This window comes from Larimichthys crocea, chromosome VII (assembly GCF_000972845.2).
Source record: "Larimichthys crocea isolate SSNF chromosome VII, L_crocea_2.0, whole genome shotgun sequence".
NCBI classification, from domain to species: Eukaryota; Metazoa; Chordata; class Actinopteri; family Sciaenidae; genus Larimichthys; species Larimichthys crocea.
Genome location: NC_040017.1, coordinates 19,279,986 through 19,300,116, shown reverse-complemented (window position 1 = coordinate 19,300,116; position 20,131 = coordinate 19,279,986). Strand labels below are relative to the sequence as shown.

The window sequence follows — 20,131 nt, the reverse complement described above, 5'->3', positions numbered from 1 at the left end:
TTACAAGAAATAAAGTTTTATAAAAGTTGTAATGTTTTAAAGATTAAGAAAGTTCATTGTGACAAAGAAACTTTCTATTAAGACAAAAGTTTAAAATGTTTTAAACATTTACGTAAAGAAAGAAACGTAAAAATACTTTAATTAATTTCAATGAGAAAAAGTCTGTTATGTGTTTATATCAAATATAAAGTATAAATGATTTAGATGTAATGACAGAAACATGTTTGAGTTTTTCAGGTTTGATTTTATTTTGGTGGATTTCCAGAGAACAAACAGCAGAATGACGTGAAGTCACATAAATAAGTTTCATCTCTGCCAGTAGAAAAATAAATAACATCATCGAGCGTGAAGAAGGAAACCTTCAACATTCATCTAAACGTCAAACAGCGACGTTAACGGGAGGAAAGCCCGTTAACGTTTGACAAATGAAATCTGTCAGAATCGAAGGAGAGTGAATGTTTCTTTAACGACCAATCCTCGTCTGATGATTCATCAGTTAACGAGCTTCAGCTGAATCTGTAACATTCACAAAGTCTGAACTCGTTCCAACACTGACAAAGTTTAATGAATAAATAACACTTTCTCGTTTGAACTTCAGCTCGTTAAACTGAAATGTTTCGACTAAACAAAAACATCGTTCCGTGACGCGGCGTGATGAAGTCACGTTTAGGCCGTCGTGAGCTCGTCTTTGGTTGGACTGTTTACCCATCATGCTCTCTGCTCGATGACGATAAATATTGATCTGTAATCGTTATGGACAGAAGCAGCAGCTGCTCTGATTGGTCTACAACAACAGGATGTGACATCATCAACAGGAAACAGCTGTGGAGGGGAGAGCAGGCGAGTAAGAGGCGGAGCTAGACGCAGCGGCGAATCAGGTTGTTCTTTTCAGGCTCCAGGAACTCGTCGAGCAGAGCGCCGGTGGTCTTCCTAAGCTCCGCCTCCAGACTGGACACCTCACTGTAACACAAGACGGAGTTATGTCACAGAGACCACGCCCACACACCTTTTATGGACACTCGTGAAAAATAAAAACTTTTGTTTCTGCTCTTATTTTGAAGTCCTCAGACTGCTCATGTGTGTCTATTATTATTATTATTATTATTATTATTATTATTATTAGTCCAGCTCTGCCTCTGATTGGCTGTGACTCATCGCCTTCATTGGAATATCAAGGTCAGCCAATCAGAGGCACAGTAGGGCGGGTCATGGCTCAGGTGTCATCCAGTTCAGTGTTGAATTAAAGTCTTTTATTGTGACGGTCACACTCACCTGTGTTGTGGTGGTGCTGTTTGTTTGTCACACCTGATCAGGTGATGATGATTATCTCAAACATTTTAACAACTCACCAAAACTCAGAAACCAAAATTGTTTTTGTCGACTTTAAAATGAGTTTCTGGGTCGTCGAGGTCACCTGCAGGTCGTCAGGTTTAACGACCCGCAGGTGTCAGTCAGAACTGAACTGCTGTTCTGAGTTTTGTTCAGGTGCCGTCATGCTTCATATGAACTCGTGGTTCAGGAGGTGGATCGGGTCGTTTACTAATCACATGATCAGAAACACCTGCAGTGGTCATCAGTCAAACAACCAGAATGAGAACTACTGACCTGACCCCCGGTGCGGCACAGTACTCGGTGTAGAATTTGATTTTGGGTTCGGTGCCGCTGGTTCTGAGTGTGGCCACGATGCCGTTCTGTAGAGTGAAGGTGATCATGTGACTGCTGCTCGTCACAGGAAGTACCTGCACAGACAAAAGTAACATTTAGAACAGGAAGAAACCAAAAACAAACCTGAATACAACGTTCACGTCTTACAGATCTGAGGTCGGGCTGGCTGTTGTCGTATCCCGTGGTAACGTCTCTGACATGGATGATCTGAACACCGCCGCACGTCTTTGGGTACGAACCCTCGCCGTCAAAGTTTCTGATGCGGCTGAAGATCTTCTGGATGGTGGGGGGGTCATTACAGATGACGTAGGACGTCTTAGACACGTGATACCCGTACCTGGACACAGGAAGTCACAACACACAACTGTCAAAATAAGAGAGGGTAGAGAAACTGGCACTTCAAGTTTTTCAAGGGCTTTAAGAACCTTCTCAAGGACCTTGAAAACAGCTGGAACAGCCTGGACTTAATGAAAGGAACAGCTGTTTGCCACCCTCATGTGGTAAACATGATGAAGTACAGACTGAGCTGAATCCCTTCACCCTCTGCCTGGACTTCCAGGTAAACATGGGACCACACTCTTTGCTGTGATGTGGTGCCCTCCTGTGGTAGGAAGGACACCCTGCATGTCTGAACATGAGGACTCACGTCTGGTAGATGTTGTGGAGCTGTTGGTTCAGACTCAAGTTCTTGTTGTGGAGGTAAGCAGCCATTTCCGCCACGACCGCCGCCGCGCTCACGCCATCTTTCTCAGGGACCAAACTGCCGCAGAGGAAACCTGAACACACCAACAACAAGAAGAAGAAGAAGAAGAAGATCTTTAAGGTCAAAGATGTCTCGACTCCACACGGTGAAGCTGACGGAGGTCTGGAGTTACCGATCGACTCCTCGAAGGCGAATATGACGCTGTTTCCTGTTTTGGAGAGTTCATGGATTCTGTTCCCGATCCATTTAAACCCAGGAAGAGTTTCCTGTTGAAGACAGACAGACAGGAAACCGTCATCATCATCATCGTCGTCATCATCATGACCCTGACGATGACCTGACTTTGAAACACCTCTGACCTCGAAGCAGAACCCCTCCATACGAGCGAAGGCCTGCAGGATCTTCGAGGACACCGTGGTGGCCAACATGTAAACCTTCTGAGAGTCTGCAGGATCTGGATGAGCCTCCTTCCAATTAAACAACATCCACCAACCCAACAGAGCCGCCAGCTCGTTACCTGTGAACACCTTCCAACCGCACCTGGAAGATACAGGTACATGCAGGTTAAGTACACCTATAGTGTTGCAGTTTACTGTTATGACACTGGAGCATCAGTTACCTGTCAGACTTCTCTGCTACAGCCAAACGGTCGGCGTCCGGATCCGTTGCCAGAACGATTCGGGCGTTTTCCTTCTCTGCCAGAAGAAGAGAAAGTTTCTGGAGAGCAGAAGAGGAAGAAGAGAACCCACTATTAAACCAAAGATGATAAAATACGGACTCATCTAAAGACGTATGATGCACGTCCTACCAGGACTGACTCTCCCTCCTCGGGGTTGGGGCATCGGACGGAGGAGAAGTTAGGGTCGGGGTCTTTCTGCTCTGGGACGGGGATCGGTGGAGTGAAGCCAAAAGTCTGAAAGGCCTGCTGGACGTAGACGTGTCCGACGCCGTGAAATGACGAGTGGACGAACTTCAGTGGACAACTTCTGTTCAGATCCCTGATAGACATGAGAGGAAGATCAGAAACTTTGGAGACGGGATTAGATGAGGTGAGCTCCTCACATTACAGAACGTGCACTGAACCTGAACAAACAGAACTACATTACAAGTACTGGAAGCTTGGCGTGTTTTCAGACTGCAGCAAAAGATGTGCAGCGACTCTGCTGACTTCAGTCAACCACTGTGACCAGTTGCAGGGATACAGGGACCTGTTGCGGGGATACAGGGACCGGTTGCAGAGATACAGGGACCGTTGCAGGGATACAGGGACCGGTTGTGGAGGTACAGGGACCGGTTGCGGAGATACAGGGACCGGTTGCGGAGGTACAGGGACCGGTTGCGGAGATACAGGGACCGGTTGCGGAGGTACAGGGACCGGTTGCGGAGATACAGGGACCGGTTGCGGAGGTACAGGGACCGGTTGCGGAGATACAGGGACCGGTTGCGGAGGTACAGGGACCGGTTGCGGGGATACAGGGACCGGTTGCGGAGATACAGGGACCGGTTGCGGGGATACAGGGACCAGTTGCGGAGGTACAGGGACCGGTTGCGGGGATACAGGGACCGGTTGCGGAGATACAGGGACCGGTTGTGGAGGTACAGGGACCGGTTGTGGAGGTACAGGGACCGGTTGCGGGGATACATGGGACCGGTTGCGGAGATACAGGGACCGGTTTCGGGGATACAGGGACCGGTTGCAGGGATACAGGGACCGGTTGCGGGGATACAGGGACCGATTGCGGAGATACAGGGACCGGTTGTGGAGGTACAGGGACCGGTTGCGGGGATACAGGGGACCGGTTGCGGAGATACAGGGACCGGTTGCGGAGATACAGGGACCGGTTGCGGAGATACAGGGACCGGTTGCGGAGATACAGGGACTGGTTGCAGAGGTACGGGAATAGTTGCGGGCTGGTTGTGGAGGTACGGGAACGAGCTTCGTCCTCTCACCTGTGAAAGCAGAGGGAGGTGAGCTCGTCCATGTAGCAGCTGTTGATCTGGATCAGGGGGTCGGTCCTGAGGGGGGAGGTCTCCACTAGCTCCTCGTCCCAGCAGGAGGCGCTCCAGGGCTCCAGCTGGTGCACGATACTCCGCAGGATCTCCTTGTCATGAGGGGCAGAGATCTGGGCGCCGTTACACCAGTACACCTGCAGATACAGACCTCAGGTCATCAAAGGTTCTTCAGGATTTCACATCACACTCCTGACCTGACCCCTGACCCTCGACCCTCGGACCTTGTATCCGTTGTCTTCTTTAGGGTTGTGTGAGGCGGTGATCATGACTCCGGCTGCTGCCCCGAGTTTCCTCACGGCGTACGGCTGAAACAGAAAGACCCTTCATTAAAATACGTCTACGTCTTCCTCCAGGTGCCGGCTGCAGCAGGAAGTGATGCGGTCCTCACCACGTACGGCGTGGGGACGAACGTGGAGAACAGATGGACGGGAACGTCTCTGCTGAGCATCACGGCTGCCGCCAGCGTTGCCAAACTGAAACACAAAAACAAACAGAAGAAGATGTTTCTGTTTTCTGTGTCGCTCTTTGAACCGGATCAGAACCGGCAGAGTAACGGGGCTCGGCGTGTTACCGCTGGCTGCTGCAGCCGCTCTCCTCCTGCCCTCTGGTGTCGAAACCAACCACCACTCCTCTGCTGCTGAAGTCAGCAAAATACCTGGACAGGTACGAATGCAGACCCTGCAGAGAGACCACACATTTATTTATCAGGCCGTCTCAGAGTTCTGACCCGCGTGCAGTGGTTCTACCTGAGTGGACTGGATGACGGTGAGGTCGTTGATCCGGCTGAACCCGGCTCCCATCGGCGCTCTGAGTCCGGCGGTGCCGAAGCTCATCCTGCTGCAGAGTCTGTTCCTCAGGTCGTCCAGGCGACCCGCCGCCACCAGAGCCTCCACCTGAGCCCGGGTCCATCGGTTCTACAGAACAGGAGAGGAAACCGGTGAGTCCTGCAGCCCCGAGGTGGATCCAACGACATCCTGCAGCCCCGAGGTGGATCCAACGACATCCTGCAGCCTGAAGAGGAGCTCACACACACACACACACACACACACACACACACACATGGTGTGCACGGCGCTCACACACAGCGTTCGCTGTGTGTGTGAGCGCCGTGCACGCCATGTGTGTGTGTGTGTGAGCGCCGTGCACGCCATGTGTGTGAGCTCAGATCTTTTTCAGACTGTTGACATTTCCAGCCGAGGTCACCAACATGTATGACCTTTAAAATGTGTGTGTGTGTGTGTGTGAGTGTCAGAGACACACACACACACACACACACACGTTCAAACTCTGTCCTCTGTGGCCAAACCAGGTGAAACTGTGGTCACCTGTGGCTCCGTCCAATCAGGAGCTGCCCCTCTGTGACATTAGCCCTGTGCGCTGCAGGTGCACAGGAAGTGAGGTCAGCAGGTGGAGGTATCTGCTGAGTCACGCTGCTGTTTGATCTCCATGACAACCCGGGACAGTCACCGGTGTTCCCGCGTCTGTGCCAGCCGCACTGCGGGCACACACACACACACACACACACACACACACACACACACCTGGTCCCAGGTGAGCCACTGGTGCACCGCCTTGTCCAGCTGCGGGTCGCCGGTGCTCTGGCACCGGGAGTTCGCGTTCACGTCCCCCATGCCGACAGACGGAGGTCTGCAGCGTCACTGAGCCGAGAGTCGGTACCGGGCAGCAGAGCCCGTTTACCGGTGTGACAGTGTGAGGCAGCCCGCTGTGTGCGCACTGATCCCGGGTTAGCTCGCAGCGGTTCGCCGGCCCGGCTCCATCGGTCCGTGAACTCACCACGGAGCTAACGTTAGCAACAGCGTGCTAACATCTGTTCATACGTCACAGCCACACGTGACGTCAGTATGAAAACAACAGAACTTCCGGCGTTTTACAAAATAAAAGCACATTTCTCACACGGTAATGATAAAAAATAATAAATATAACAGAATTATTTTTTATTTTAACCTGTAGAACTTTTAATATCCTAACAAGTGTCTGTAATGACGTGTTTTTTTTTAATTTTGAGAATAAAAGTCGCCACTTCTGGTCAAACAGTGTCTGTTGTTCAAGGTTCAAGGTTCCAGGTTCAAGGTTCCAGGTTCCAGGAGTCTTTATTATCCCTGTAAGAGCCAGTCAAGCAATAATAATTTTTAAAAAGAGTTAAAAATGAATGATCATTATAACTCATGTAAGGCTCAGACTGTTTTTCTGTACAGTTGTTTTTAGCATTAACTCGTGTTTATTTAAAAAGTAGAATTATTAAGTACTGTAGCTCCTCCATGTTTACCAGCTGCTCTCTGACTCTGACTCTGACATTGTTTCTTTGCTCTACTGTTAATATAAAAAATAACCACATTAAAGTCTTTATGAGTCAAACTTAACGTGTCCTCTGTCCTCCAGTGTCTGTCCAACACTGACACAAAGTGTTAGTCCTGTACTCAGGGGCGTGTCAGAGGTTCTGTCGCTGTGTTCACTGTTAGACTGGACACTGCCGGTTCAGAGGTTCTGTCGCTGTGTTCACTGTTAGACTGGACACTGCTGGTTCAGAGGTTCTGTTCTGGTCCAGCTGTGTTCATTGGAAGGTAGACACTAATGCTAGCTCATAGATAACCAGATCAGACAAACAGGACTTCATTGATGTTTAATGAAGAAACAAGAATATAAACGAGGCTTTGCAGTTTCAGTAGTTCTCATTATTGTTAAACTCCTTAACATACTATTAATTCACATATTCATGAAGTAAATATTCAGTAAAGATATAATGAGATATGTTTGTGATGTTTTGGTTCAGTTTAAGAGGTTTTTAATATTAAAAAAAACCTTAACGTCAGGTGTACTGGACCCTTAATTCACCTCTTGAAGGTGTGTATGATGCAGTGTCATCTGGTGCTTCTGTAGAAACATGGCAGGTTTTAAGGTGACTACACATTCATGAAAAGCTCGACCCGTAACGTTTACCAGGAACACTGAAGGTCCAAAGGACGAGTTCAGCACTGCGTTCAAAGGTAACCTGTAAATCTGAAGGTCCTGGACCTCCGTCTGATCTGGACTCAGAGAATATCCTCAACAGTTCAAACTGAAACTCTGTCATGTTTTCATGTATAAAGTCAGTCTCTACGCTGATGATGCTGCGCTGTGTCCTGATCAGTTTCAGGTGTTTGTCCATCCGTCAGCTGACAGTTGAACTGGTCTCTGAAGGCGTCCAGCAGGTGAGGGATGGTTTCCTCCACGCTAACGTCTCTCTGCAGCTCAGCACTCAGTGACGTCACTCCTTTACCTTCGATACCGCACGGGACGATGTGTCCGAACCACGACATGTCCGTGTTACAGTTCAGAGCCAAGCCGTGAGACGTGACGTACCGACCGCAGTGGATTCCTGAAAAACACGACAAGAAAACAGCGACCATGAAATGAAAGATCACTCTGAGGCTGTTTGATTCGTGCTGACCTACCGATGGCACAGATCTTGTTGTCTCCGACCCAAACTCCAGTGTGAGGAGATGTTGACGCCTCGATCCCGAACCGCCTGCAGGCGGAGATGATGGTCTTCTCCAGCTCACAGACATACCATCGGACACTCTGAGAGAAACCAGATCAGACGTTTACATGGGTCCGGTCCAATCAGGGAGTCGGGAGTGAGTTAAACACTACATTTAATCTCTTCAGACCTTCTTGAAGTCGCTCAGGTTCAGGACCGGGTAGCAGACCAGCTGTCCCGGCCCGTGGAAGGTGATGAGTCCTCCGCGGTTAGTGCGCTGGACGTCGGCCCCCAGCAGGCGGAGGCGGTCCAGCATGGCGGCGGGGTAAGGCTTGTGGCGGATCCCGGTGGTAAAGACCGGCGGGTGCTCACACAGCAGCAGAGCGTGAGCTGGACCGGCCCGGTGCCGGTTCACATAGACCTGCTGCAGCCGCAAAGCTTCCTGGTAGGAGACCAGGCCCAGACGGACCACCTCCACCACAGGCCTGCTGCCCTGCATCCAGAACTGGAACCAGAACCAGGAGACCGGGACATTAATACATGAACTCTACAGATCAAGATCTCAACAACTAGCAGGGGAGTTTCCAGAACCACTGGTCCAGATCTGAGTCTGGGTCAGACTGAGCTTTGACTGATCAGTCCAGAATAACTGACAGAACTCTGGTTCCTGTTCTGAACTGGTCCAGACTCACTGGTTCAGAAACCAGAGCTACACTCCCACCAGAGGATGTAGGGAGCTTTTTAATTGATTAATTAATTAATTAATTGATATTATTTGACTTAATTAATAAAGTTATAAAGTTATATTTCATGTGTTAATCAGATTAATGAATGACACGAGCAGACATGAAAGGGTTAATTAATCACATGACGTCATCGGGTCACTAATGGACAAACTGTAATTAATATCAGAGTCACAGTTTGTTCAGTCTGCTCACCTGTCTGTCTGCTCACCTGTCTGTCTGCTCACCTGTCTGTCTTCAGTCTGTCTGCTCACCTGTCTGTCTGCTCACCTGTCTGTCTTCAGTCTGTCTGCTCACCTGTCTGTCTGCTCACCTGTCTGTCTTCAGTCTGTCTGCTCACCTGTCTGTCTGCTCACCTGTCTGTCTTCAGTCTGTCTGCTCACCTGTCTGTCTGCTCACCTGTCTGTCTTCAGTCTGTCTGCTCACCTGTCTGTCTGCTCACCTGTCTGTCTTCAGTCTGTCTGCTCACCTGTCTGTCTGCTCACCTGTCTGTCTTCAGTCTGTCTGCTCACCTGTCTGTCCTCTTTAACTCTTCTCTCTGGGCGTCGCCATTGTTGTTTTTCCTCGTCTTCTTCTTCTTCGACGTCACATGTATTTCCGGTTTTTACAGCACTTTGCCGCCACCTAACGACCGGAAACTCAAACCTTTCACAGTAAAACTTAATATGTTGACGCAGGATTCATTAGAAATATTAATTAGCTCAGATTACAACACTTAATTTATTTAAGTTTGATTTTCTTTTCGTCTGTGTGTCTGTCAATAAAGTTTCCACGTTTAAAACATTCACAGTTAAATTATCCTATCAAAGTCTTTTATTTTGAAATCTGACTCAGACGTCAGGGCTCGCGCCTGTTTCACCTCGGCGGTTGGCGGGCTGCACGCGCGCTCACGGTGTGGAAGGCGGGAAGGCGGAGCGTGACGTCCAGCAGTTCTGACGGTTATCCCTCCACGAGCCGGTTCCATGAACAGAACCAGAACCGGTCCGGTCCGAAGCTGACCCGCTCTCCCACGAGGTCCTCCTGTAGGACCTGCAGGGGCCGTGAACGCCACACTGGGAGACCGTGAACGCCACACAGCTGACGTACAGAAGGTGGGCGTGGCCTGACAGCAAACCCCGCCCCCGCGGGCCGCAGCCAGGAGCGCTCGGTTTCGGCGGCGGCAGCAGGGCGGGGTTTGTTTTGAGAGAAGACTCACCAGGGAAGATGGCGACCGCAGGGTCCGCCGAACGACCTGGCAGAGCGGCCAGCGCCGCCGGCAGGTACCGGTCCGGGCCCGGAGCTGGGTGCGGGTCTGGGTCGAGCCCGCCGGAGAACGAGGGGAAGAAGTGCCCGGGATGCGCGGAGGGGCAGCCCGGCGGCAGCGGCGGCGGCAGCGAGCAGCCCGCCCTGCGGACACCCGGCCTGTCCGCTCCGCCGAGCCCACAGACTCTCCGGCAGCGAGGAGCGGCTCCGCAGGAGGAGTGATCCCGAGAGGAGCAGCAGCAGGGCGGGCAGGAGGGACTGCGACAGCCGGAGAGGTTGGTGTGTTCACCGGGGGGGAGTCAGCTCACAGGAGCACAGAGTAACTTTACTGTAAGTTTGAACCCAGGAGGCCTGACAGGTAAACTGACCCCGGGTCAGCTCACAGCACGAACCGACGGTCAGCCCGTCCGAGCCCAGCTGCTCTGAGGTCCGTTTATCCACAGTAAGCACACCGAGGGCTGGATCATACTGTGACGGGAAGTCCTGAGAACAGACACACCGGGTTTTAAGTCTTTAATATTAAAGTGTCAGCAGTTATTTCACTGATCCAGGATCAGCTCTGCTGCTGCTGGACGTGTCTGGACGTGTTCAGCTGGAGGAGGAGCTGCTGTACTACAGGACACTGTTTCACATGCACAGGTCACCAGAACCAGAACCAGAACCAGAACCAGCAGCAGCTGATATCACTGCCTAGTCCAGCAGCAGTCAGCCCAGAACCAGAACCAGAACCAGACCCAGCAGCAGCTGATATCACTGCCTAGTCCAGCAGCAGTCAGCCCAGCTCGGCGTCTGTCTTTCAGCCTTTTATTTCACCAAGCTCTCACCAACCACTAAAAGTCAGTCCCACATTTACTCTTGTCCGGCGGCTTCTTGCTCGCTCACTCTCTCCTTTTCTCTTCTTAGCTTCCTCCATCATCTTCACTCTCTGCTCCTCTGCCATTATGTCCGTAGAAGCTGCTGAGCCTGGTTACCTAGTTCTGGTTCTGACACAACACTGGCTCTGCTGGTCCAAAATGCTCCCAAATGCTAACAGACTGAGCTAACAGCAGCTAACAGACTGAGCTAACATGAGCTAACAGCAGCTAACAGACTGAGCTAACATGAGCTAACAGCAGCTAACAGACTGAGCTAACATGAGCTAACAGCAGCTACAGCTGTCAGCAGTTTACTTCACTGTCCATCATAAACTCTGTAAATCACAGAGAGTTGAGGCGGAGCAGCCGGAGGACATCAGAGGGAAAACCAGAAAACATTTCCTCCATAAAATATGATCCAGTTTCACCAGAATCAGTGAAATAGTTGCTGCTGTGTGACTTAGTGCCGTAAAGCGTTACGTACTTCAAAGTGTGAGAACAGACGTATGAACGACTCTCTGTTGTTTCTTTGTTGTTTCGTCTCTTCAGAGTTCTTCGTCTCTCCGGCTCTCCTCCCAAAATGTTCAGACGTTTCATCAGCGACTAGCGGGAAACACAAGGTGAGTCCAGTTTACTGACATCAGAGCTGTCAGTGAACGCAGCACGTGGAAAGTAACTAAGTACATTTACTCAAGTATAAACATGAGGCACTTGTTGTGTTTCAGCTGCTGTTGTGTGAGGACAGAGAGGACCTGAAGAGGAGAAACACTCTGATCTGCAAAGACGAATCAGTCCGACACGACGGGGAGCCTGTAAGTGTTTTAATATCTGAGTCCATCAGAACCGGGTCGAGTTTCGGGCTCAGACGTCGTCTTCTTTGTTTTTCTTCAGGGAGTTCTGTCGGACTCTGAGAACGAGGAGCCAATCAGCCGGAGGATCAGAAACATCTCAGCCTTCATCAGGAAAACCAAAAACTGTGCCGCCTTCACCGGGTGAGTCTCAAACATCTTCATCATTATTGTTGTCATGATGTCAGATCAGCTGACCTCTGACCTCTTGCTGCTTCAGTGGTTCTCAGAGGAGTCAGAGCTGCACTGACCCGGTGGAGGACCGAGGAGGGAAGCTGAAGGTCGCCCAGCCGGCCCTGATGGACCGAGTACGTACGACCACAACAGTCCTTCTTCTGTCTGCGTGCAGAGATGATAAAGTCTTTCTGTTGTCTTGTCCGTCAGGTTGGGATCAGTCACAGCTACACAGCAGGAATCCTCCTCTCCTCTGAGAACAGTCGCTCGGTCTCAGCTCCCATCACCGCTCCTGACCGGAGGCTCACCTGGCGAGCCGTCGTCTCTTTGTCGTCGTCGACTCCTTTGGGCCTCCCTCCACCTCGCCCAGAGCGCTCCATCAGCCCCGAGAGCAACGACAGCATCTCTGAAGAGCTCAACCACTTCAAACCGATCGTCTGTTCGCCGTGCACGCCGCCCAAACGCCTGCCTGATGGACGTCTCATGGAGCCCACCATCGTGAAGTCCACGCCCAGGAATCTGACCCGCGGCCTGCAGAAGGCCACCAGCTATGAGGCCAGTCCGGCCGTTCTGCAGAAGTGGAGGCAGATCGAACTGGACCGCCAGAGCCTCAAGGTGAACTCCAAGGCAACACTGACGAGCCCCGTAAACGAGCTCCACAACAAGACTGCCGGGGGCGAGGACGGTGCAAAGACTCATCAGTCACCGGCGGGACGGGACGGAGAGGGAGTGCCGGCCATCAACAAGAGGAGGCTGCTGTTTGACCCCCCAACCGCAGACTCAGACACCTTGTCTGTGAAAATCCGGGTCCCTGCAATTCGCTACAACAGTGAGGCGACTTTCAGAGGAAGTTCGGAGTTTGACCCGGCGGTTGGCGCTCCAGAATCATGCAGCGGGGGAGCGTTCTTTAGCCGGAAACAGTCGTTCTCACCGTACACCAAGAACTCTGGTTTCCAGTCCTGTAAGTTAGTGCCAAAGGACTCTCAAAGTCCAAGGAAGGAGTCCGACAGTAGCCTCCACAACCAGTCTACCTCAAGGAGGGGCAAGAAGAGGGAACAGAAGACCAAACACTTGGACTCGGACCGGGACTCGGACCTAAAGAGGAGCCGATTAGCCAGCCAGGAGGCCTTCGACGAGCGGTACATCCGTCAGATCCAGCAGGAGCGTCAGGACCGGGCGCTCGCCCTGAAGCTGCAGAGACAGTTTGACCTGGAGAACCAGACCGTCAACCGCCAGAGGAGCCCTGACACGTACTTCCTGCGGTCCTGGATGTCCAATCAGAACCGCAGGAGGCGTGGCCTGAGAAGGTCCCGACGAATCAACAAGAAGCACTAGAGAGGAGTCACCGGTGACTCAGCACAAAGACAGACAGGACCTGGTTCATATATGCAAAGAGACGACTGGTGGAGGTCTGAATGTTTCAGCTGCACACTAAACTTGCTGCTGAGGTCACATCTTGAACATTTCTTCCAAACATTTTCACAACTTTTCACCAGCAAATCACCAAAACTGTCCAAAGTCCACCAAGACTGGACCCAATAAACCCGTCACATCTCTGGTGGACGATCAAAGGTTGATATGTGACTTTATTTTGGACTCGTGTTAGATTAGGTGATGAATCGATCAATCAAAGAAAGCCATAAATGCTGTATTAATCAACATTTGTCTGGATGGTGGTTCAGTCCATGTGGACCCAGAAACCAGGACTGACCCTGGACCAGGTTTTCTGTGTGTCGCTCAGACTGTTTTAATTATTGACTTAAACTAAAAGAATGAAGCTCTTCAAACTGTCGAATGTTTTTAAACCTGCAGGTCCTGAATAAATCTGTTACTTTGGACACGATGATGGAAGGCAAAGCTGCTGAGGACCTTGACACACAGGGATCCTGGGGCTTCAGGGACTCCAGGGGCCTCTGGAGGGCTGGTGTTTCAGGGGCTACCAAAGGTCTGAGGTTTCAGGTGCCATTAGAGGTCTGGAGCTTCTGGATGTTTTGAGTTTCAAGAACCACTGGAGATCTGGAACTTAAGAGGTTCCTGGAAGTCTGGAGTTTCAGAGGTTCCTGGAAGTCTGGAGTTTCAGCGGTTCCTGGAAGTCTGGAGTTTCAGCGGTTCCTGGAGCTCTGGTGTTTCAGGGGTTCCTGGAGCTCTGGGGCTTCAGGGACCTCTGAAGTTTTGGTGGTTTATGTTTGCACATCTTGGTGAAGAAGCAAAATTCCTTCAACATCTTGAAGTCATCGAGTTTATTGACAGAACTTGTCGGGGCCAAAAATGAGTCCAGCTGACCTACATGAGTTTGGACCGGCACGGGCAGACTGATCTGGTTTTTAACAGAACCTCCAGTTCTCCTTTTCTTGTTTCTTCACCAGTAGTTTGGGTCGGCCTCCAGCAGAGGAACCGATGATGATCTATCTATAAGAACTGCCGGACCTCAGCCTACTGTGAGGTTCTGGTCCGTCTACAGCCGACAGTCTTCCAGTCTGAACTTTGTCAGACCTTCACGTGTCCTGGATGGACTCTTCTCCATGACCGCTCAGGGTCACGAGTACTGTTGACTATAGAGCCATCCAATAGGACCAGAACAGACCTGGATCAGGAGGGACCTATTCTTCTTGGTGTTTGTGTTCCAGACCAAGTCGAGCCTGGAAGAGAAGTCGTGTTCACATTATCTGATCAGTTCCTCCAGGTTCTGGATCAGTTCCTCCAGAATCTGGATCAGGACCTCCAGGTTCTGGGTCAGGACCTCCAGAATCTGGTTCAGAACCTCCAGGTTCTGGGTCAGGACCTCCAGGTCCGGAAGATTAAAACTGAACAAAACAAACGAGATAAACATGAAATATGTTTCTATGAAGATCTCGTCTGTGGTCGCATCCAAATTGATAATGTGTTTATTTTGGAACGTTCTCTCAACGTTTCAGAAACACTCTGTAACTGTTCAGTATGATAAGGTTGTCTGAACGTTGTGTGAATGTTAGTTATTGGTCTGATAATGGTTGTGTATTGATTACTGACGGTGGCTGATCAGGTTTATTATCAGCTGATTGTGCTCAGTTTCTAACAGCAGGATGCAGACATGACCAACGTTGGTGTAACGTTGGTGTAACGTTAGAACGTCTGTTCTGTTATTCTCTATACCAGCGCTCAGAGCGACTCTCGTCCAATCAGATCAGTCGGTCTGAGCGACCTGCAGACGAGGTCTTCATAGAAGTCCGTCTGTAATCAGAGTGAAGTCCAGACACAGTGATGAAGGTTAACGAGAGCGCCTCGTTAACCTTCATCACTGTGTCTGTAGCTGCTGTGCGATCGTTAACAGCTGAACTCTGATTACAGTCATTAAAGTCAGCTATGAAGTGTCACATGATGGAGATACTCGAGTACTTCAAACTACTCGAATACTTCAAATCAGTCCCAGAGTTTTTAATGTGAATGCGACTGTCGATCATCGTCTTTGAATATTTTCATTTTTTCTGTCAAACTTATTTAATTATCGAGACGGACATCTTTGATTTAATTTGATTTATTTTTATTTGATTCATTTTATTTTGATTTATGTTTTTTTATTGAAGGGCTTTTTTTACTCTCACACTGATATGCACATTTTGTACTAAAGCTTTCATCCTTCAGTTGATGCAGTCTGACCGCAGAGGGTTCAGGTCTGAGGTCCTGAGGAGGTCCTGAGGAGGTCCTCCTCCTGAGGAGGTCCTGAGGAGGTCCTCCTCCTCCTGAGGAGGTCCAGGTGTTTTAATGCTGAGTGCCAAATGAACAGATGTGGTCTGATGTTGATAGTTTATATTTTGTTGGTTTTTGTATGAAGAGAAGAAAGAGCTGAGACGACACACGTGTTCTGTCTTTATTTCGTGGCGTCGCCGTGGAGATGAAGTGTGTTCCTCACTTCTGATTGGCTGAATCTTTGACCGATGTGATGAAGTGACGATGAAGACGATGACATCCACAGATTGTTAAATTGTTGCTCTGTTTTCCAGAGCAGTCGTGAACCCCTCTTCTGTCTGTGACTCACCTGTGCACAGGTAACCTCAGTCAGTGAGATGATCCAGACTGATGTTTCTGTTTCTTTGAGCTACTTTCAGATGAAATCAGACATTGTACAAATACAACAGTTAGAATACTACTTCAGTAAAATAAACTTCAGGTACACACTTAAATAACACTGATTTATATTTACATTTATTTCATTCGCTTAATTAATCACGTTTGATTAAATTACATTTAATAGTGATTTTTGTAAAAACGTATAGGAACAGGAGCGCGCACGCCGACGCGCTGACGTCACACGCCGTCTTCAGTTCAAATCGTTGTTGTTCGGTGACAGCCAATCAGGAGCCTCCAGGTCACAGGTCCGAGAAGATGGCTGCTGCGAGGAACGGGAGGAGCGGGCTGCTGGAGAAGGTGAGCTCCGTGTTCATCTACCCGGGCAGGAGGCGAGCACAGCGGGGAGCATGCAGCCGAGAGCCGGGCTCTGGGGCTGGGAGCGGAGAGCCGGGCTCAGGCTGCAGCAGGGCCGGGCTTAGAGCTCTGTGAGCCGGGGACAGTGACACGCTGCAGCGGGGCTGAGCTACCGCGAACCGGAAACAGCGTTAATATATATAATATGTATAATGTGTGTGTGTGAATAATATATTAAATATATTATTCTCACACACACACACACATATATATATATATATATATGTGTGTGTGTGTGTGTGTGTGTGTGAGAGAGTTAAACTGAAATATAATTTTTAAAACACTCATCAACTCATTAATATCCTCATCAGTGAGACGTCATAAGGATGACGATGACGTCATAAGGATGACGTCATGTTTTGTGTTTCAGTGGAGAATCGATGAGAAACCCGTTAAAATCGATAAATGGGACGGAGCCGCTGTGAAGAACTCCCTGGACGATGCTGCTAAGAAGGTCCGCGTCCATGCTTTTATTCTGGAAAACCATTCAATGTATTATGCTTTTATTGTGAAGGAATTATTCCATACATCATGCTCTTATTGTGAAATAATATTCAATGCATCATACTTTTATTTTGAAAGATCATTCAATGCATTATGCTTTTATTGTGAAGGAATATTCCATACACCATGCTCTTATTGTGAAATAATATTCAATGCATCATACTTTTATTTTGAAAGACCATTCAGTGCATTATGCTTTTATTGTGAAAGACCATCAGTGATGTTTGCCTCTTTTATTTTGAAGTACTAACCTTGCTGTGCCCCCTTCAGGTGCTCCTGGAGAAGTTCGGTTACATGGAGAACTTCCAGCTGGTGGACGGCCGTCTGCTGATCTGCACCGTGTCCTGTCTGTTCGCCATGTTGGCTCTGGTCTGGGACTACCTGCACCCGTTCCCCGAGTCCAGACCGGTCCTGGCCTGCTGCGTCATCTCATATCCTTCAACACAGGAAGCTCACCTGGTGAGCTCACCTGGTGGTGTCTGTTAGTCCACAGGTGTCAGCTACAGTCAGACTCTGTTGTTGCTCATGTTCAGGTCCTGATCTGTGGTCCAGGTGCTGGTCCAGGTCCTGCACCTGGAACAGGACCCGGTCCTGGTTCTGGTTGATGCTCCTTGACCACATGTTCTTCACGTACTTCATCATGATGGGCATCCTGACTCTGTACACGTCATACAAAGAGAAGAACATCTTCTTGGTGGCGCTGCAGAAAGATCCGGCCGGGATGGATCCGGACCACGTCTGGCAGCTCTCGTCCTCCCTCAAAAGGTCAGAGTCTTTACCCAGCATGCACTCTGTCTTTTCTCTGTGCCGTCATCTCATGAACGTGTCGTGTCACAGGTTCGATGACCAGTACACGCTCAGAGTGTCCTTCACTGACGGGAAGTCCAAGAGCTTCAGAGAGGCCGAGTTCACCAAGTCTGTGTCGGTGTTCTTCGACGACAACGGGACTCTGGTGATGGACCACTTCGAGAAGAGCGTGTCCAAACTGCACGACACGCTCGCCTCTGACAAGAAGACCAAATAAAGCTACCGCCACCCTCACAGCCAATCACAGCCCACCGCAGAGAGAGAACCAATCACAGCTTGTCTTGTGACAGTTTGTTGTTTGTCAGCCTTTTTTTTTTACGTCTTTGACATTTTCCAAACTTGTCTACAAACACAGGCTTGTCTTCAAGGTTCCCTCGGGTCCTTGAAAATCCTTAAACGTTTGTGAATTTAAGGAGACTTGAGGGTCATTAAAAGTTCTTGAATTTACAGATTTTGTCCAACAATCCTCACGACGTCGTCCTCTTTGTGTTTTCACCTCCGCCCTGTGTCCTTGTGAGTTTTCTCGGTTGTCATGGAGACATCGTGGATAACATGGTCGCCTGTCTCTGGCAACAACTAAACCATCTCCATGACAACTGACCAAACTGAGGAAGACCACGTGGTGTGACCGAAAGGTCTGGAAACTCATCAGAAGTTTGGATTCTGCTTCTTCCTGACGAGTGGTGCGTTGCCGATGATCCAGGCGCTCGTGGGATTGTTGCTGTGTTCAACCTGCAGGGATGACATGTTGTTGTTAGGTGGAGCGGGAAGTTCACGTCGCTCTGGTTCTTTGCCTCGTCACCTCACAGTGAGAAGTTCTTGGTTTGAACCCGCTGTAGACTCGGACCTTTCTGGGTTCTCTGGTTCTGGACGGGAATCCAAGAAGCCAACGTTAGCCCGTCAACAAAGTAGCCTGCGGTCACGTGAGTTCACGTGGTCAGTGTGATGACATCCTCCGCAGTCTCTTTCGGCGTCGTCACGTACAGGTGCTAACGTTGATTGACTTCCTGTTCCCTGTGATTGGTTCTCTCTCTGCAGCTTCTTTTTTCCACATAAATCAACTCGTGAACTTTGATCCATCGTCTGCCACCAACTCACAAACTAAACGCTCCTTCTATCTTCTTCAGTTTTTTGTTTGTTTAAATCTTTGTAAAATGTCACAAAACTTCCAGCTTTACCTGTCGGTGTTATGACATCACAGTGACATCACAGTGACATCAAGAAAACGTGTTTAGTTCTTCAGCCGACTGAGCCTTCGTCACCTTTTCATGTGGGGACTCTCAACAGCTAGTCATCGGATCAGGTCAGGCGTTGGATCAGGTCAGGCTTTGGATCAGGTCAGGCGTTGGTCAGGTCAGGCGTTGGATCAGGTCAGGCGTTGGATCAGGCGTTGGATCAGGTCAGGCGTTGGATCAGGCGTTGGGTCAGGTCAGGCGTTGGATCAGGCGTTGGTCAGGTCAGGCGTTGGATCAGGTCAGGCGTTGGGTCAGGCGTTGGGTCAGGTCAGGCGTTGGATCAGGTCAGGCGTTGGTCAGGTCAGGCGTTGGTCTTCAGTATTTTTCGGACATTTCAGCTTCAAAGTTTCTCATCGTGCAGTGAAACTCAGTCATCGACCAATCACGGCGTGATGTGTCACTGTGGGCGGAGCCACGTGAAGGGTGAAGCAGGCGTCACGTTGGTTGTTTCTATGTTTGAACTTAATTTTCAGACGAGCGTTAACGTCACGTTAGCATCGTTAGCATTCGTTGGTGAATGCTAACGATGCTAACGCACATGACGCTGCCTTCCAGCAGGAAGTGATCCAGCAGGAAGTGCACTGACTGTCGACCAATCCTTTGTTTTGTTGTTGAATGTTTGACGTTGTGTCTCCCGGTCAGTGAAAACATTAAAGATGATGTCACGAAGCATTTTATGAACGTTTCCTGTTTGTCTTCTTTACACGCCGTCCAACAGGAAGTGATCACACAGGAAGTGATCACAGTCTGATGCTGCAGTACCAACATTTAGCCTCCAGGTGGAGCTGCTGGACTTCTTAAAGAATAAAATCAAAGTATCAGAAGAAGAAAACCCTCAATAATTAATTTATTCATTACATTTGTTCACTTCCACCAATCAGACAGCAGGGGGCGGAGTCTGAGGTCGGTTTGCTGACTTCAATTAATTAATTAATCTGAACTGTGTGACCTGTCATCACATGACACAGGTCACATGATCCACCTATGACATCATCTGCTGATGACAGATTTAATGATGAAGCTGAGCTGATTAATTCATTTAAATTCATTCATGCTACTGCAGTACAGTATGTAGTACTGCAGTACAGTGTGTAGTACTGCAGTACAGTGTGTATTACTGCAGTACAGTGTGTAGTACAGTATGTAGTACTGCAGTACAGTGTGTAGTACTGCAGTACAGTGTGTAGTACAGCAGGTGTGTAGTACTGCAGTACAGTGTGTAGTACAGCAGTACAGTGTGTGGTACTGCAGTACAGTGTGTATTACTGCAGTACAGTGTGTAGTACTGCAATAATACACACTGTACTGCAGTACTACACACTGTACTACACACTGTACAGTGTGTACAGTGTGTATTACTGCAGTAACACACACTGTATGTGTATTATTGCAGTACAGTGTGCC

General features: G+C 49.4%; 4 protein-coding genes across 16 annotated transcripts; 2 read left to right on the top strand and 2 right to left on the bottom strand.

Annotated features, from left to right (window-relative positions):
* Positions 1 to 221: 221 nt before the first annotated feature.
* pgm2l1 (phosphoglucomutase 2-like 1) lies at positions 222 to 6,239 on the bottom strand. The gene is made up of 14 exons (XM_010754383.3): positions 5,923 to 6,239; positions 5,128 to 5,295; positions 4,953 to 5,059; positions 4,770 to 4,854; positions 4,603 to 4,686; positions 4,319 to 4,515; positions 3,177 to 3,366; positions 2,988 to 3,085; positions 2,728 to 2,908; positions 2,541 to 2,634; positions 2,312 to 2,441; positions 1,813 to 2,002; positions 1,606 to 1,739; positions 222 to 960 (listed from the first exon to the last, which is right to left on the bottom strand). The coding sequence occupies exons 1-14, from the start codon at positions 6,010 to 6,012 to the stop codon at positions 858 to 860; spliced, it is 1,851 nt and encodes a 616-aa protein (XP_010752685.1). The 5' UTR covers positions 6,013 to 6,239; the 3' UTR covers positions 222 to 857.
* Positions 6,240 to 7,006: 767 nt separating this feature from the next.
* On the bottom strand, positions 7,007 to 9,995 carry lipt2 (lipoyl(octanoyl) transferase 2). 8 transcript variants are annotated; one of them, XM_027280802.1, is made up of 5 exons: positions 9,494 to 9,995; positions 9,088 to 9,247; positions 8,050 to 8,364; positions 7,834 to 7,960; positions 7,007 to 7,757 (listed from the first exon to the last, which is right to left on the bottom strand). In XM_027280802.1, exons 3-5 carry the CDS (start codon positions 8,356 to 8,358, stop codon positions 7,489 to 7,491), a joined length of 705 nt encoding a protein of 234 aa, XP_027136603.1. In that variant the 5' UTR covers positions 8,359 to 8,364; positions 9,088 to 9,247; positions 9,494 to 9,995; the 3' UTR covers positions 7,007 to 7,488. The 8 variants fall into 8 exon arrangements, with proteins under 8 accessions (XP_027136603.1, XP_027136604.1, XP_010752686.1 ...); XM_027280803.1 differs by having other exon boundaries at positions 9,088 to 9,226; XM_010754384.3 differs by having other exon boundaries at positions 9,115 to 9,226.
* Positions 9,806 to 15,553, top strand: rnf169 (ring finger protein 169). The gene is made up of 7 exons (XM_027280335.1): positions 9,806 to 9,861; positions 9,953 to 10,119; positions 11,248 to 11,318; positions 11,424 to 11,510; positions 11,590 to 11,690; positions 11,767 to 11,854; positions 11,931 to 15,553. Exons 1-7 carry the CDS (start codon positions 9,806 to 9,808, stop codon positions 13,053 to 13,055), a joined length of 1,695 nt encoding a protein of 564 aa, XP_027136136.1. The 3' UTR covers positions 13,056 to 15,553.
* Positions 15,554 to 15,790: 237 nt separating this feature from the next.
* On the top strand, positions 15,791 to 19,404 carry spcs2 (signal peptidase complex subunit 2). Of its 6 annotated transcripts, none has more exons than XR_003462637.1 (7): positions 15,791 to 15,867; positions 15,974 to 16,124; positions 16,552 to 16,635; positions 16,956 to 17,116; positions 17,316 to 17,450; positions 17,523 to 18,812; positions 18,995 to 19,404. XR_003462637.1 is itself a non-coding variant. In XM_010754388.3 (6 exons), the coding sequence occupies exons 1-6, from the start codon at positions 15,806 to 15,808 to the stop codon at positions 17,707 to 17,709; spliced, it is 780 nt and encodes a 259-aa protein (XP_010752690.2). In that variant the 5' UTR covers positions 15,791 to 15,805; the 3' UTR covers positions 17,710 to 19,404. The 6 variants fall into 6 exon arrangements, 1 of the variants encoding a protein (XP_010752690.2); XR_003462635.1 differs by having other exon boundaries at positions 17,523 to 18,862; positions 18,949 to 19,404; XR_003462634.1 differs by having other exon boundaries at positions 17,523 to 18,891; positions 18,949 to 19,404.
* The last annotated feature ends 727 nt before the right edge of the window (positions 19,405 to 20,131 follow it).

Bases quoted from the DNA above. Each gene is read 5' to 3' on its own strand.
- spcs2 (XM_010754388.3), top strand. From the start codon at position 15,806: ATGAAATCAGACATTGTACAAATACAACAGTTAGAATACTACTTCAGT. The intron at 16,125-16,551 runs GTGAGCTCCGTG...TTTGTGTTTCAG, and splicing joins GGAGCGGGCTGCTGGAGAAG to TGGAGAATCGATGAGAAACC. The intron at 16,636-16,955 runs GTCCGCGTCCAT...TGCCCCCTTCAG, and splicing joins TGGACGATGCTGCTAAGAAG to GTGCTCCTGGAGAAGTTCGG.
- pgm2l1 (XM_010754383.3), bottom strand. From the start codon at position 6,012: ATGGGGGACGTGAACGCGAACTCCCGGTGCCAGAGCACCGGCGACCCG. The intron at 4,687-4,769 runs GTGAGGACCGCA...TTTCTGTTTCAG, and splicing joins TCGTCCCCACGCCGTACGTG to CCGTACGCCGTGAGGAAACT. The intron at 4,516-4,602 runs GTCCGAGGGTCG...CTGTATCTGCAG, and splicing joins AAGAAGACAACGGATACAAG to GTGTACTGGTGTAACGGCGC.
- lipt2 (XM_027280799.1), bottom strand. From the start codon at position 9,566: ATGGAACCGGCTCGTGGAGGGATAACCGTCAGAACTGCTGGACGTCAC. The intron at 9,262-9,461 runs GTGAAACAGGCG...CAACATATTAAG, and splicing joins GCAGCCCGCCAACCGCCGAG to TTTTACTGTGAAAGGTTTGA. The intron at 7,758-7,833 runs GTAGGTCAGCAC...CGTGTTTTTCAG, and splicing joins CAACAAGATCTGTGCCATCG to GAATCCACTGCGGTCGGTAC.
- rnf169 (XM_027280335.1), top strand. From the start codon at position 9,806: ATGGCGACCGCAGGGTCCGCCGAACGACCTGGCAGAGCGGCCAGCGCC. The intron at 9,862-9,952 runs GTACCGGTCCGG...GCGGAGGGGCAG, and splicing joins GCGGCCAGCGCCGCCGGCAG to CCCGGCGGCAGCGGCGGCGG. The intron at 11,691-11,766 runs GTGAGTCTCAAA...TTGCTGCTTCAG, and splicing joins AACTGTGCCGCCTTCACCGG to TGGTTCTCAGAGGAGTCAGA.